The sequence below is a fragment of the Tamandua tetradactyla genome, chromosome 3 (genome assembly GCF_023851605.1).
Source record: "Tamandua tetradactyla isolate mTamTet1 chromosome 3, mTamTet1.pri, whole genome shotgun sequence".
Lineage (NCBI taxonomy): Eukaryota > Metazoa > Chordata > Mammalia > Pilosa > Myrmecophagidae > Tamandua > Tamandua tetradactyla.
In genome coordinates this window covers 151,427,801-151,440,012 of record NC_135329.1, presented here as the reverse complement: position 1 = coordinate 151,440,012, position 12,212 = coordinate 151,427,801, and the positions used below count along the sequence as shown (strand labels likewise).

At 38.3% G+C, this 12,212-nt stretch overlaps 1 protein-coding gene across 12 annotated transcripts in view; it reads left to right on the top strand.

Moving 5' to 3' along the window:
- CCDC141 (coiled-coil domain containing 141) overlaps nt 1-12,212 on the top strand; it is a 260,019-nt gene that overhangs the window by 211,701 nt on the left and 36,106 nt on the right. For all 12 annotated transcript variants that reach the window (XM_077154314.1, XM_077154315.1, XM_077154313.1 and 9 more), the window contains 5 exons: nt 2,845-3,024; nt 3,208-3,333; nt 5,139-5,327; nt 6,218-6,397; nt 8,335-8,484. In XM_077154314.1, coding sequence (XP_077010429.1) covers nt 2,845-3,024; nt 3,208-3,333; nt 5,139-5,327; nt 6,218-6,397; nt 8,335-8,484 — 825 coding nt within the window. The remainder of the gene's footprint in view (nt 1-2,844; nt 3,025-3,207; nt 3,334-5,138; nt 5,328-6,217; nt 6,398-8,334; nt 8,485-12,212) is intronic.

The window sequence follows — 12,212 nt, the reverse complement described above, 5'->3', positions numbered from 1 at the left end:
ACCTAATCCAATCAGAAGCTTTGCAGAGTTGAATGTGGAGTTTTGTCCTAGGAAGATTCAGTCTACCTCTCGGTCACTTTAGGTTTTCCAGAGTTTTCAATTTAGAGCTTGAGCTATTTCCTGAGGTCTCTGCCCCTGGCAGGCTCCAAACTCTAGTCTGTCTTGAGAGACTACTGAAAACCTTCCCTCTGCTTTTCAGAGGCTTTTTGCTTAGTTTTGTTTTTTTTATCATTGCCCTGCACATCCTCAGCCTGTTGTGAATGTCCTTAGGGGAAAATCAGCTGTGTGCCTGAAGCCTCCAAGTGTCTGCCAAAAGCTTTGCTGGTTTCTCTTTTCCTGGAAAAGCCCCAATTATCAGGCCCCTCTCAGTGCACAGGATTGCTGCTGGAGTAAAAATGGTCTTTGGTCAGCTCACCCCTCTCAGTTTCTTCTGGTTCTTGTGGCCTCAGCAGGTCTCTGCTGCCTTCAAATAGATGTTTTCTGCTTTTTATCTGGCTTTTAAAATTGTTCTCAGCAGAAACACTGCTCTCCACCAGCTACCCCATCATACTCGGGAAACAGAAGTCCTTTATCATTTAGGATGTTTAAGTTTACATGGCCAGATTTTCATTTCCTAAGATCTGCAGCAGGAATCCATTCAAAAATCATATTTTATATCTAGTTTCTAAATAAACTTAATTTATCATAATGCAATGTCTGTTCAGAGTGCTCAGAAATAATGTATGTTTTACTACTGCCTCGGTCTTCTTTTTCCTTGACATTATAGACATGGTCAGTTTGTTCCGAGGTTGTTATCGCTGCCACATCATAGGTGAGCTCCTCCTTATCGCTAAGAATCTGGGCCCACTTAGGAGTTCATTTTATTGGCTCAGCAACATCCTGAGAAATAACAGTGTTGATAAAGCAAGTAAAACACGTTAATTCTCTTCATGCATTTTGGACAGTTAGTCATTTAGATAAAAATTATTGTTGAAATGTGGTTTGATTGTTTGATTGTTAAGAAAGTCTGACTGTTAAGAAGGATGAGGGCTGGTTTGCATTTTCAGTTGAGTGTTCTGCTCTTGATTAGGTTATTTGTGACTCATATTTTCAAGCTGGAAAGTGAAGAACTTTGAGTTCATCTAGAAATCATCAAGATGGGAAAAACAGATTCAGACCAAAAACCCTGGCAGACTTCTTGCTGAGAGTGTCAGTTTATTAATTTATGGTGGTGAATACCAAGTCTGCTACCCTGGGTATTGCTTTCCTGTTATCAACATAACCTGAAGGCAAGACATCATTGTCCAGCCGTCTGATGGGAATAGAGATAGTTTAGTTCCCGGTTTTGACCGGGTTATGACAGAATTTCCCATGAATAGGAGTCGTCTGTTAACTAGAACTTGTAAAGATCATTTAACCTTCCTCAGTGGCAAAGTATTTAAATCTGCCAAATACATGATCAGCCCCCTCCTTAGATCCTGCTAGTTAGACATCAGCAATTCTACAATAGCGCTCTCTGTTTCAGACTCAGGTCACCATGCCTTTTTGTTTGTAGTCAGCGGCAGCATGTTACAATTTCCAAGATTACATTAGATTATGCTTTATGTTGCATCTTCATTAATAGTTTCTTAATAAGATGTGAAAGCTACTCTAACATTATTTATAGTATAGATATAAAATATGATTTCAGGTGGGTTCTTGCTGTAGTTATCCAATATCGTTCATAAAATATTCAATCTAGTTAATTATACTTATAGATTATATAATTTTATTACTAAATCATCAAATTCTTAGGGGAACTCTCATTTAAGATCTGCTAATTTTGTTTGCAACTATTGCTACTTCGTAATATCTCAATATAAAATATAAATAAACAATATTAAGGTCATTTAAAATAATTTTAAAATAAAGTATCATATTATATAAAATATATTATCTTTAGGACAGTGTCATCTAATTATAATCTAAAAGGTCCCCTGCCTTAATTCCCTAGCTATCATGGTGATTATAAAAATCCATATATTGTTTTGCTTCTTAGAAAAATCAAAGTTTTGTTAGGAGAGGCTGGTCATCAAAGCAAAAATCAATGTCTTTCCAAATAAATATTCTTCTACATTTTTGATATTTACACAGAGATATAAAGCACATGGTGTTTCCCTTTATCTCTCTTATTCTTCCCTCCAAGTGAATATCCCCATGTTCAAAGTCTTTATTTGAATGATTTCAAATCAGTCAGCCAGAACACGTGAAAGTTGGGAAGCAGAGACTTTGAATTTAGAACATGGTAGCTTCCGGGGCACAATGAAGATACGAATCTAGAGATACTTAGATACGCATTTCAGCCCTCATAAAAAGGAGTAACTTGAGGAATTGCTCACAAAGGAAATTTAAAATAATTGTGATACGTACACCTGTATAATTTTAAAGAATAAACAAAAGTCCAGAAAAATCTGTCCCCTCATATTCCCTGATACGGAGATTTTGATATAAACACATGATATGTGTTTGTTAAAATAAAAGCTGGAGTACACTTTAAACTTATGTGTTAATTTTTTTTTATTTAAAAATTTCTGGATCCTGGCACTTATTAAACCCCCCCCCCTTATATCTCAAAAAATAAACACACCCCAAGGGGGAACCCAAACACCTCCAGCGTCTTGAAGAACTCAAGGCTTCACATCCAACATGGAATGGTTGAGGGAGCATAGCTGTGCCTCCAACGTAGAGTTCAGGCTTGTTTGCCTATCAGAACTGCACACTCTGCTTTGGCTGTGAGAAAACGTTTTACCTCCTAAAATAGTTGTATGCAGAGATGTTTTCTCTCTTGGGAACGAAATGCAGTTATATGGATTATTAATTTAACAGGCAAAACAGAACGAGATATTAAACGTAAAAAATGAAGTGCACGTTACCGAGAATGCTATTGAAAACCAGAAGGCAGAAAGGGAAGACCTGACCCGCCTTCGGGTGGTGTGGCAGCTCAGGACCACTGAAAGCAAGCCTGTGAAACAGCGGTGGGCAGCGTTCAAAGAGCAACTGAGGAAGGTAGGGAAACCCAGGGCCTGTCTTTTTGTTCACTGTGGTTTAGAACCATCAGCTCACTCGAGGTTGTGTTTTCGGGGGGGATTGAAGAGTTTGACGACATAAGTCATCACTCAAATGGTTGTAACGATGTTTGCTGGCAGTATCAAAGAAAACATGCACATAACTCTTCCATGTTTATTTCAGACTACTCACAACTTAAAACTTCTGCAGGAAGCACTTATGCCTGTGTCTGCCCTTGACCTTGGAGGGAGCCTCCAGACCATTTTAGATCTACAAAAAAAATGGAATGAAATGAAACCTCAGTTCCAGGTGACGAAATAGATGGCTGGACTTGAGAGAATGGAACATGCCTTAAAAACTGTTCATTGTGGTTTAACCTAACTAATTTTAGCAGGCTGATAAATTACTATTTTTTTAAAACAAAAGTACTATGTAAAACACAGTTTTTTCCTGCTTTTCTGCCCTATTCTGTAGTTGATAATACACAAATATGCAGGCTATAGAATGTCCTTAATATACTTTATATCTTTGATTACTTTAATTTATATCAAATGATTTTCTTGGTAATGTATTTATCACATCTAGTAACTCTATGTTTGTAGGGAATATAGGCGTGTTTTAGATTGGGGCATCTCAGAACAAGGATGGGCAGTCTCTGGCACAGAGTACATTGCCCTTAACCCCTGAAATTACCACTGTGATGGCCCTATTCCCACAGACATCTAAGGTTCCTACAAACATCCCAGGAATTTTGCTGCACTCTCTCATTCATCCTCTCAGAGAGCACCAGTCAGGAGCCCAGCCCCAGAGAGAGAAAACAATGAGTCATGTTCCTGGGCCCTGACCGCTTAACACATTCCACAGCCCCTACCTCCTGCCTGTTCAAACCTTGAGACCCTGCCAAAAATGGTTGCAATCCTATTATCCTCCTGCCTGGATTCTTTTTTTATTTTTGCTGCACAGATAATATACCTGTGTTTCTGTCTGTCACTACTTAAGCGTTGATTTTAAAGACTCCTGGAATCAGAGGATTGAAGATTCCTTTACGGAATATCTAATTGTAGGTCCCTTTAAAACAAAACTGATGTGTCACAATCCTCTCCCACGAGAAACACACCATGGTGGCCCACAGTGAACTCTTTCCTTGAAACTCCTAGAAAATGTTCTATGATATGCCCTGAGTTGTATGCTTTGTACATTTATTTGCATTTTGTGTGAGTGTGTGTGTAAATTCTAATAAGTCAGGGACCATTGCCAAACGTCTTTAGATCCATCACTGTGATGTGCCTATATTAGAGGTCCACTTACCTGATTTCAGCATGAAGATCCTTAAATAGGTTATTTGATACAAATTATCTCCTTAGCCTAAATCACTTCCACTATTTCTATCTTTCATACAAGACCCATGCATGAAATTTTAGTAGCTCCCTCTTTAATCTGTTCACTCTTTCCAAATTCTCCCCAGGATCTGGAATCCTGAAAGGGATATCTGAGCAGTGCTGACCAACAAGGAAGATAGTTTATCCCTCCTAACATGTGGTGGCTATTTGTGGACTTATACAAATAAGTGGATGACTGCTTTTAAAGCAGCATATCTATATCTACTGCACTGTTCAGCTGATGGTTCATTCTGATGATTCGTTTATCACATGGGACAAGTAATTCCCCCACTATATTTTTATAGTTGTCTTCTCTTATGGTTCTTACCACATCACCTGATTCTGGCCTGTATTAAATATTAGAGATGATTATAGGCCTCATAAAATATTCTAAAATATATTTACTTAGAAAACTACTAGAATATTTGGCATGTCTGAAAAGCAATACATGCCTCTTCATTTTACTACCTAGCTTTGAAACGTGAACCGTAACATTTTAATAAAACACTTTTGGTTGGCATTGCTCACAATTAAAAAAAAAATTTCTGAGATGATGGGTGGGATAGCATATCCCTAGCATTAAGTACAATGTCTGGAATTTTGAGGGGCTCACATAAGTATTTTTTTCACAAATGAAATCATTGATTTGTTATTTAGATCATTATATCGTCAGTTGTAAAGTACAAGCTCTCTAAAAGCTAGCTAGATTCCTTTTTATTGCTTTCAATTTTTTAGCAACTGAATGATGAGGTTCAGTACATTATAAAAGTATCAGAAGAGTTACGTGGTAAAGGAGCCCCTGTGAAAGAGAAGTCTCAACAACTGAAGGACCTTCTTCACCTCCATCAAAAAGAGAGAGAGAGAATCCAAGATTACGACACCATCCTGAACAAGGTGGTCCAGTTCCACCAAGTCAGGGAGAAGGTGAGACCTACAGGGAATGTCTGGAAGACCCCGAGTTATAAACTATGAAATTAAAAAAAAAAATTATTATTCAGTAAAGGTCAAACTGCTTATTCTTATATTAGACATTTTATACAAGCTGACTCCAAATTTCTCTCTACTATGCTCCTTTTTGTTCCAGTCAAACTGAGTTCTTCTTTGTTCCTTAAACAGGGTACATGTTCCTAACTGCAATGTGACTCTTGGCTGCCCTCATGGACAGGTTCTTTTCTCTCCTCTCTACCACGAAGACCCTGTACCTCCTTCCAATGATCCTATCTCATTTGGAGTGATAGCTCTCTCTTTTAAATTCCTAGAGCTCTCATCGTTTGTTCTATGCTTCTGGCATTTTCATAATCTTGATCCTTAATTACTTCTTGATAAATTGAGCAAGTTTTTCCTTAACTCAAGTTGTAAGTTCTGTAGGGGCAGAAATCCAGTTCAGTTTCTCTGTCCTTAAGTTCCTGACATGGTGAATTTCTCAATAAATATTTATTTCTTGGTTGTTTGTCTAAAAACGTCATAGTTACTGGCCTCTGTTAACCCCAAATTGAAGCATATTGATTTCCTTTTAAAAAAAGCTTTCTGAATGTGCTCAGAATACTGCCTAGAACTTGCTAAGATCTGCATATGACCATAAAGAATGCTTTCTTCTTTATTAAAACTGACAGCATTAGCCCCCTCAATTTTACCCTGTTGATTTACATTGTTGCATGTATTTGGCTACATCACAAATAATTATGGGTAGACTGGGCAGCGTTTTGACCAGTCACTAAATTATGCTATAGTAGACAGGGTTTTTAAAACAATTTGTCTTTAAGGATTTAAAAAAATATGAAACCCAGGTTAATTGCAAATGTCCTAAATTCCAGCTGAGACACCTCCTCACATCAAGAGAACTGGAGGTTCTTGAGCACCCGAAGGAACTGGAAGATGTGCACGCTGCTCGCGTCCACCTCCGCCGCGCTCAGGAAAAGCAGGCGCAGGCAGACCAGCTCCACGGCCTGGCCCTCTCCTTGGGGGCGGACATCATCTCCTCAGCTCAGCGGCCTGTAAGCCACGCGACCTCGTTATAGCTGGGGCTTGGGCTAGCACATGCCAGAAACCTGGCACATTGTCTAGTATATGTTAAAGTGAAAGTACATTAGCAGAGCGGTGCAGTGGTGGCTCCGCGGCAGAATTCTTACCTGCCATGATGGAGACCCTGGTTCAATTCCCGAAGAATTGCCCATGACTGAAAAAAAAAGAAGTACATTAGACCATTGAGCTAGTTATTTAGGGCTAGTTTCAACCACTAATAGCAAAGACAAATATTGTGAGGAGAAAATCTGAATATAAAAGTCTTGTTTCACATGTATATCCTTATTCTAACAGTAAAACTAAAATAATATTTGTATGGTTGAGCTGTGCTGTCCAATACAGCAGTAGGATTTTTAGCACCTGAATATAGCACGTGCCGCAAAGAATTGAAATGTTCATTTTAATTAACTTAAATTTCAAAACGGAAGTGCAACATGGTTTATTGGAAAATTTTTAAGTAGCTTGGGAACAACTCGGGCATGTGAAGCCACACTTTTAAAATGTAAATTTTATGAAACCTAAGTACAGATCAGGTATTTCTGATAGAAATTTATCACCATATTCAAGATGTGTTTTAACTGCTAAATACACACCAGATTTCAAAGATTTCATATAAAAAGATAAAAAATTTTTATTAACACCTAATGTTTTAAAATATCAGTTACATGTCAATGATATTTGGATATATTGGGTTGAATAAAATATATTATAGAACATTAATTTCATTTTTCTTTTTAAAATTTTCTAATTTGACTGCCAAAATTTCTTAAATTGCTTCTGTGGCTGACATCATATTTCTACTGGATAAAGCTGCATTAGCATTTCAGACCGGGAAGGGACCTTAAGATTACCCCAGGACCCTCATTTTATAGGTGAAGAATCTGAGGCGCAGAAAAGCTGGCTGCCAATCCATTGTGACAGGGAGACTGCCAAGAAGCCCAGAACTGAGTAGGCCAGGCCACCTGCTCCACCCAGGGCTCCGGGCAAGGTCATTGGATCTGCTGTAAGCCAGGGGACCCACTTCAGCAGAGAAGATTAAAAGAGAAGGAGATATTTCCAGATAAAAAAAATTCATGAATAATACACTGGGTTCTGGTTTTTAAGAAATCTTCCATATTACTAATCTGCAGGGGAAAAAGATTGTGTTTATTCTCTTCACTATGTATGACATTAATAAAATAATAGTGACTGATTTTACTTTAAGGTTCATTTAGGGTATCCTCTAACCTATGTAGAATGCTATGAGGCATTTCACATAGGTTTGGGCTTGTTTTTTTTTTTTTCTTTTAAGTGAAAGACATAGTAAGACATAGAAATGCAAAATACCTGTCCCTGTTAATAGAATCTATGTTTACCAAGAAAATGCTTTCTTTTTTAAAGAGTTTGATTCTATCATTGAATTTATTTTAAAAGGAAAAAAGAAAGCAAAGAATCCTGCTTTGCACAAATAGTGTAAATTGTTCTTCAATCTACATTTGGACTTGGCCTCAGCAGCCCCTCTGAGCTGAGCAGAGATTGAAGCACTTGCATAATGAACCTGAGGTTAAGCTCAAGTTGACAGGAAAATTATAGTGCAGAAGCTGAATGTTTCTAATGCATATTTTATGCCTTTTGAAGTAAAAATTATACCTTATAATGAATGATGTCTCTGAGGAGTTGGGTATGATGAGCAAATCATCAAAACTAGAGATTCGAGACTAGAAATGTAATGGTTTGCCTTTCCCGTAATGTTGGGTGTCTGCTTTCTTTCTGAAATAATTACATTCACATAGGCTTAAGGTAAAATAAATCAGGAGCCTATTTTTTAAAAAAGCATCATTTCTGAGGTTCATAATGAAGGTAAATAGCATATTCATCTCATTGCTGTTTCATTCGTTCCTTTGTCACTTCCACTTCTCTTCACTTTTAGAACTGCGCTAATGTTTCTGCAAAGAACCTGCAGCAGCAGCTGGAGATCCTTGAGAAGGACAGTGTGAACTGGCGTGCCAAAGCTCAGGCATACGAGTGGGCCCTGTCCCGCAGCGTGGAGTACTGCACGATGAAAGACGAGATAAATGAGGTGGGAGAGAGGGGGGTGAGGATGGACAGATCGACAAGAGCTGCTCTGAACCTAAAGCAGGTGTCTCAATCAGTGCACCTCATCCATACACACGCGCACACACACACACACCCCTATACACACATACACACCGTCAATCAAGAAACTTTCTTCTCTCTGTGTCCTTTAGGCTACGGAGAAGTGGTTTCAGTGGCTAGGGAAATTTGAGTAACCTGAATATTTCCCAAATTGTTGAAGTCAGTATGTTGTCAATGCATAGGGAAACCTAGAATGCAATATTACAGTTGTTTTGTTTTGTTTTTACTCAAATCCTTATGGCGGCTGTTTACTTGAGTGCCTCCAGCTTTTTGAGAGCACAGAGGATAGGGTGGTTCTGCCCCATCACGACCAGTTCCAGCCTGCCAGGGTTCTATTTAAGTACCCTTGACTCATGGTGAAGGGGTGCCAAGGGGAGCAGACTCTACTTCAGAGGTTTACAGAATTGTGTCGCCAAAGTCGAGTTACTAGTTTCACATTTACTCAAACTGAATGTCTTTTCTGGCAAAGCAACTCGTAGAGAAAAAACAATAAGAACTGAAAGTGGTTCTTCACGTCCACACACTCTCACACTCATAATTCCATCTCCCCCCATAATTCTAACCCCCACTCCAGATACTGCCTGAGCCACAATCACTCCCCTCTCCTAGCTACATGCTCCATTCAAAGGCTTTCTTGCTCTGGCTAAAAGAAAACATAGATCAGGACAGGATTCTTGACTGGGAATTGAGAGCAGAACCCAAGGGTAACCAGAATTCCAGGTTTACCTCCATTTAGAGCAAATTGTTTCTGAGGCAATTACGCATCAGACCACTAGGAGAGGGGTGGAGGCAAAGGAGGTGGTGAACTTGCTCAAATTTTTGTTTATGCCCAGTTTACATAATCTAGGCCTGCAAGTATCAAATCAAATAGCATTAAAGCATGGACTAAAGTTTGTGTGAGAGTAGCTTTAATAGTGACTAGCTCTAAAGTGCACCTTTAAACCACAGATAGGTCCTGGAAGTAAGCATGGCTGGGGGAAAGGGAAAAGGAGGACAGCACCAGAGATAACATGGACCCTGTTCAAGAGGAGGAAAATGGGAACTCATATCAAACAATGAGTTTCGTTTCAGCAATGCATTATAGGACTGCAGAGTTTCTGTTTATAGTCTGTGTCCCAGGGAACACAGGCAAGAGACTCATTAACTCATGCGAATTAAACCCACAGTGCAGCCTGCCCTGCACGTAGGAGGACGGTTGCTTCCCTTGTCATACTTCTGCACTTCCATTGTGTTGTGGACCCAGCTCACACTTCCCTCAGTAATAAGAAAGTAGAAAGTTTTAAGAAAAATGATTGGAGAAAATTGTTCTCCTCAAGACTACAAAATTTGGATTCAGCAGCCATGGCACAAATATTTTACAGTCTTTCCCCAAAGCTATCTTTTCTTCCTGTTGTTTCTTTTTAATGCTTTTGTCTTGGTGACAATCTCACTCCCTCAGTGGAATTCAGTTCCATCCTGAAAGCACATGTAGGCATACTAAGGGTTATTCCCAGGCCCCTGCGGCTCGGTTTTCCTCTCCTTGAAGGGCTGTGGCATTTTTGGAGCCGGACTTCCCTGTTCAGCCCTGCCCTTAGTGGTTCTATTTATGGAGACTGCCTCATGATGACTCTGTGCTGGGAGGCAGCCAGCTGGGACCACAGATGTCCCTTCCAAGCACAGTAGGGACACCCTGGGATCGTCTGTCCCATGGCAGGAATGAGCAACTAGATACACGCGGATTTGATTTAGGAGTCAGATGTCACTCTAACATGCCTTTAAATATTAACAGAGGTATTCTTCCCACTTGTCTCTTCTTTAAACCCAATGAATCTTTGATGCAAATTATGGTTTCACATTTAAAGGCTCTTTGAAACTCTCTAGTCCTTTTCCCCTTTCCTTTCTTGTAGAACTATAACAGCATGCTCCAGTGTAGCATCCGCCCACTGGGCGTTTCACTAAGACAAGCCTGACAGGAAAATAATCAGAAGGGAAATTTTCAGTGCCCTTTAGTAAGATGAAGATATGCATGTTCTGGTTTGCATTGTGAATATCAGAGCATGAACTAATGGTCAAATAGCACAGTGATAATAATGTTTGACAACTAGACATTATTACTGTTATCTTTACTAGTCTTTGGGTATAGATACCTAAGACATTATGTAAAGTTAAAAGTATGTTACACTTTTTTTTTTACTGTATAAAAAAAAGTCAGATCCCATCCCAGGAAACTAGATCAAGCATAATACTTTATTTCTTTGGTTGATTTTAAAACACGTCTTTGTGCTTTCAGTGTATTTGAACTATTCCTTGGAAGTCCACAAATTCTGAGTTGAAGTTGATTTTAGAAATTGTCTAGTTCAACACTTTCATTTTTCAGATGAGAAGAGGTGTGCATGAACCTTTGCTGGGAACCAGCACGCTTGTCCCTTGCTGAACTCTGAAATCACCATCCACTTAATGTTTTAGTTACATTCAACCACTGCATGGTCTGATATTGATGTATTTTTTTTCTTTTATACTTTCACTTCCTATCCCTATTTTCTGGTATATCTGTTATAAGCTCTTTGTATAGTCTGATATAAATGCACTGTTCATTTAGTTATTTCAGTAAAACTTACCTTTTTAACTATGCTGAGGTTAATGTATGTGCTATTAATTGCATTTAAGCCCCTTAGAAAAGGGCCCCATGCCTCATGGCAAAATCATGCAATTTTTTTTTCAATACTATATGATGTTCTTTAAAGACAAAGAAACTGTAGTTTTGTGCTTTAGTTACCTTTGGGTAAAAATTAGTTTTTTTTCTCATTTTGTACACTATATAAGACATATAAATTTGTAAAGCTTTATTTTCTCCATGTCCTACCTGCTAAAATTCATAGCCTTTAGACGGCCGGATTTTGTGAAGTTTTTCCCATTCACTTCACACACATTTGTATGCATAGATTTTTAGATATCAGTGTATATTTTCTTGCCTAATAATATAAATTATTTGTTAATACAAAAAGCATTATAGACATATTCTCTTCCATATTGTATGATAAAGGAGTATCGTACAATATGGAATTTGAGATGAGTTAGTTACTCATTCTTTACACGCAGAGAGTAACATTTTTTATTACATTTTGAAATGTAATAAGTTAATATTGAGCATATTTTCTTCTTATAACCTGACCAAAAATTGCATTTACATTTACTTAATGTTAATAGAAATTTGTAACTAGAAGCACATATTATAGGTCAAAAACAATTATTTTGCTGAAAAAGGATAGTAATGACAGAATTAGGTTTGGCATCCGTTTACTAAAAATAATTTTTCAAACAGAAGCTTACAGATAATTACATTGCTTAGCCCTAAAATATTTCCACTTTTGGCAACATCTTATCCATTAAGAAGTAAGCAGAAAAGGAATTTAAAGTGTCAGAATCATGTGCTCCAGTTACAAAAACTTCTTGCATCAGTCTGGATAAGTTGGTTATCTGTGTTCCAGGGATACAAGTCAGATTAGAGGCAGTAATTAGAGTAGGGGGATGGTGCTGCTACAGATGCATGCACGTATAATAAAACTGAAACCACTTTGCCGTTGATGAAGGGACCATGGATACCCACCTGCTAGCAGGAAAAAAAGCAGAAAAAGGTCTTGTGTAGAGGATCGAAATTCCCTTCAAGGTAGT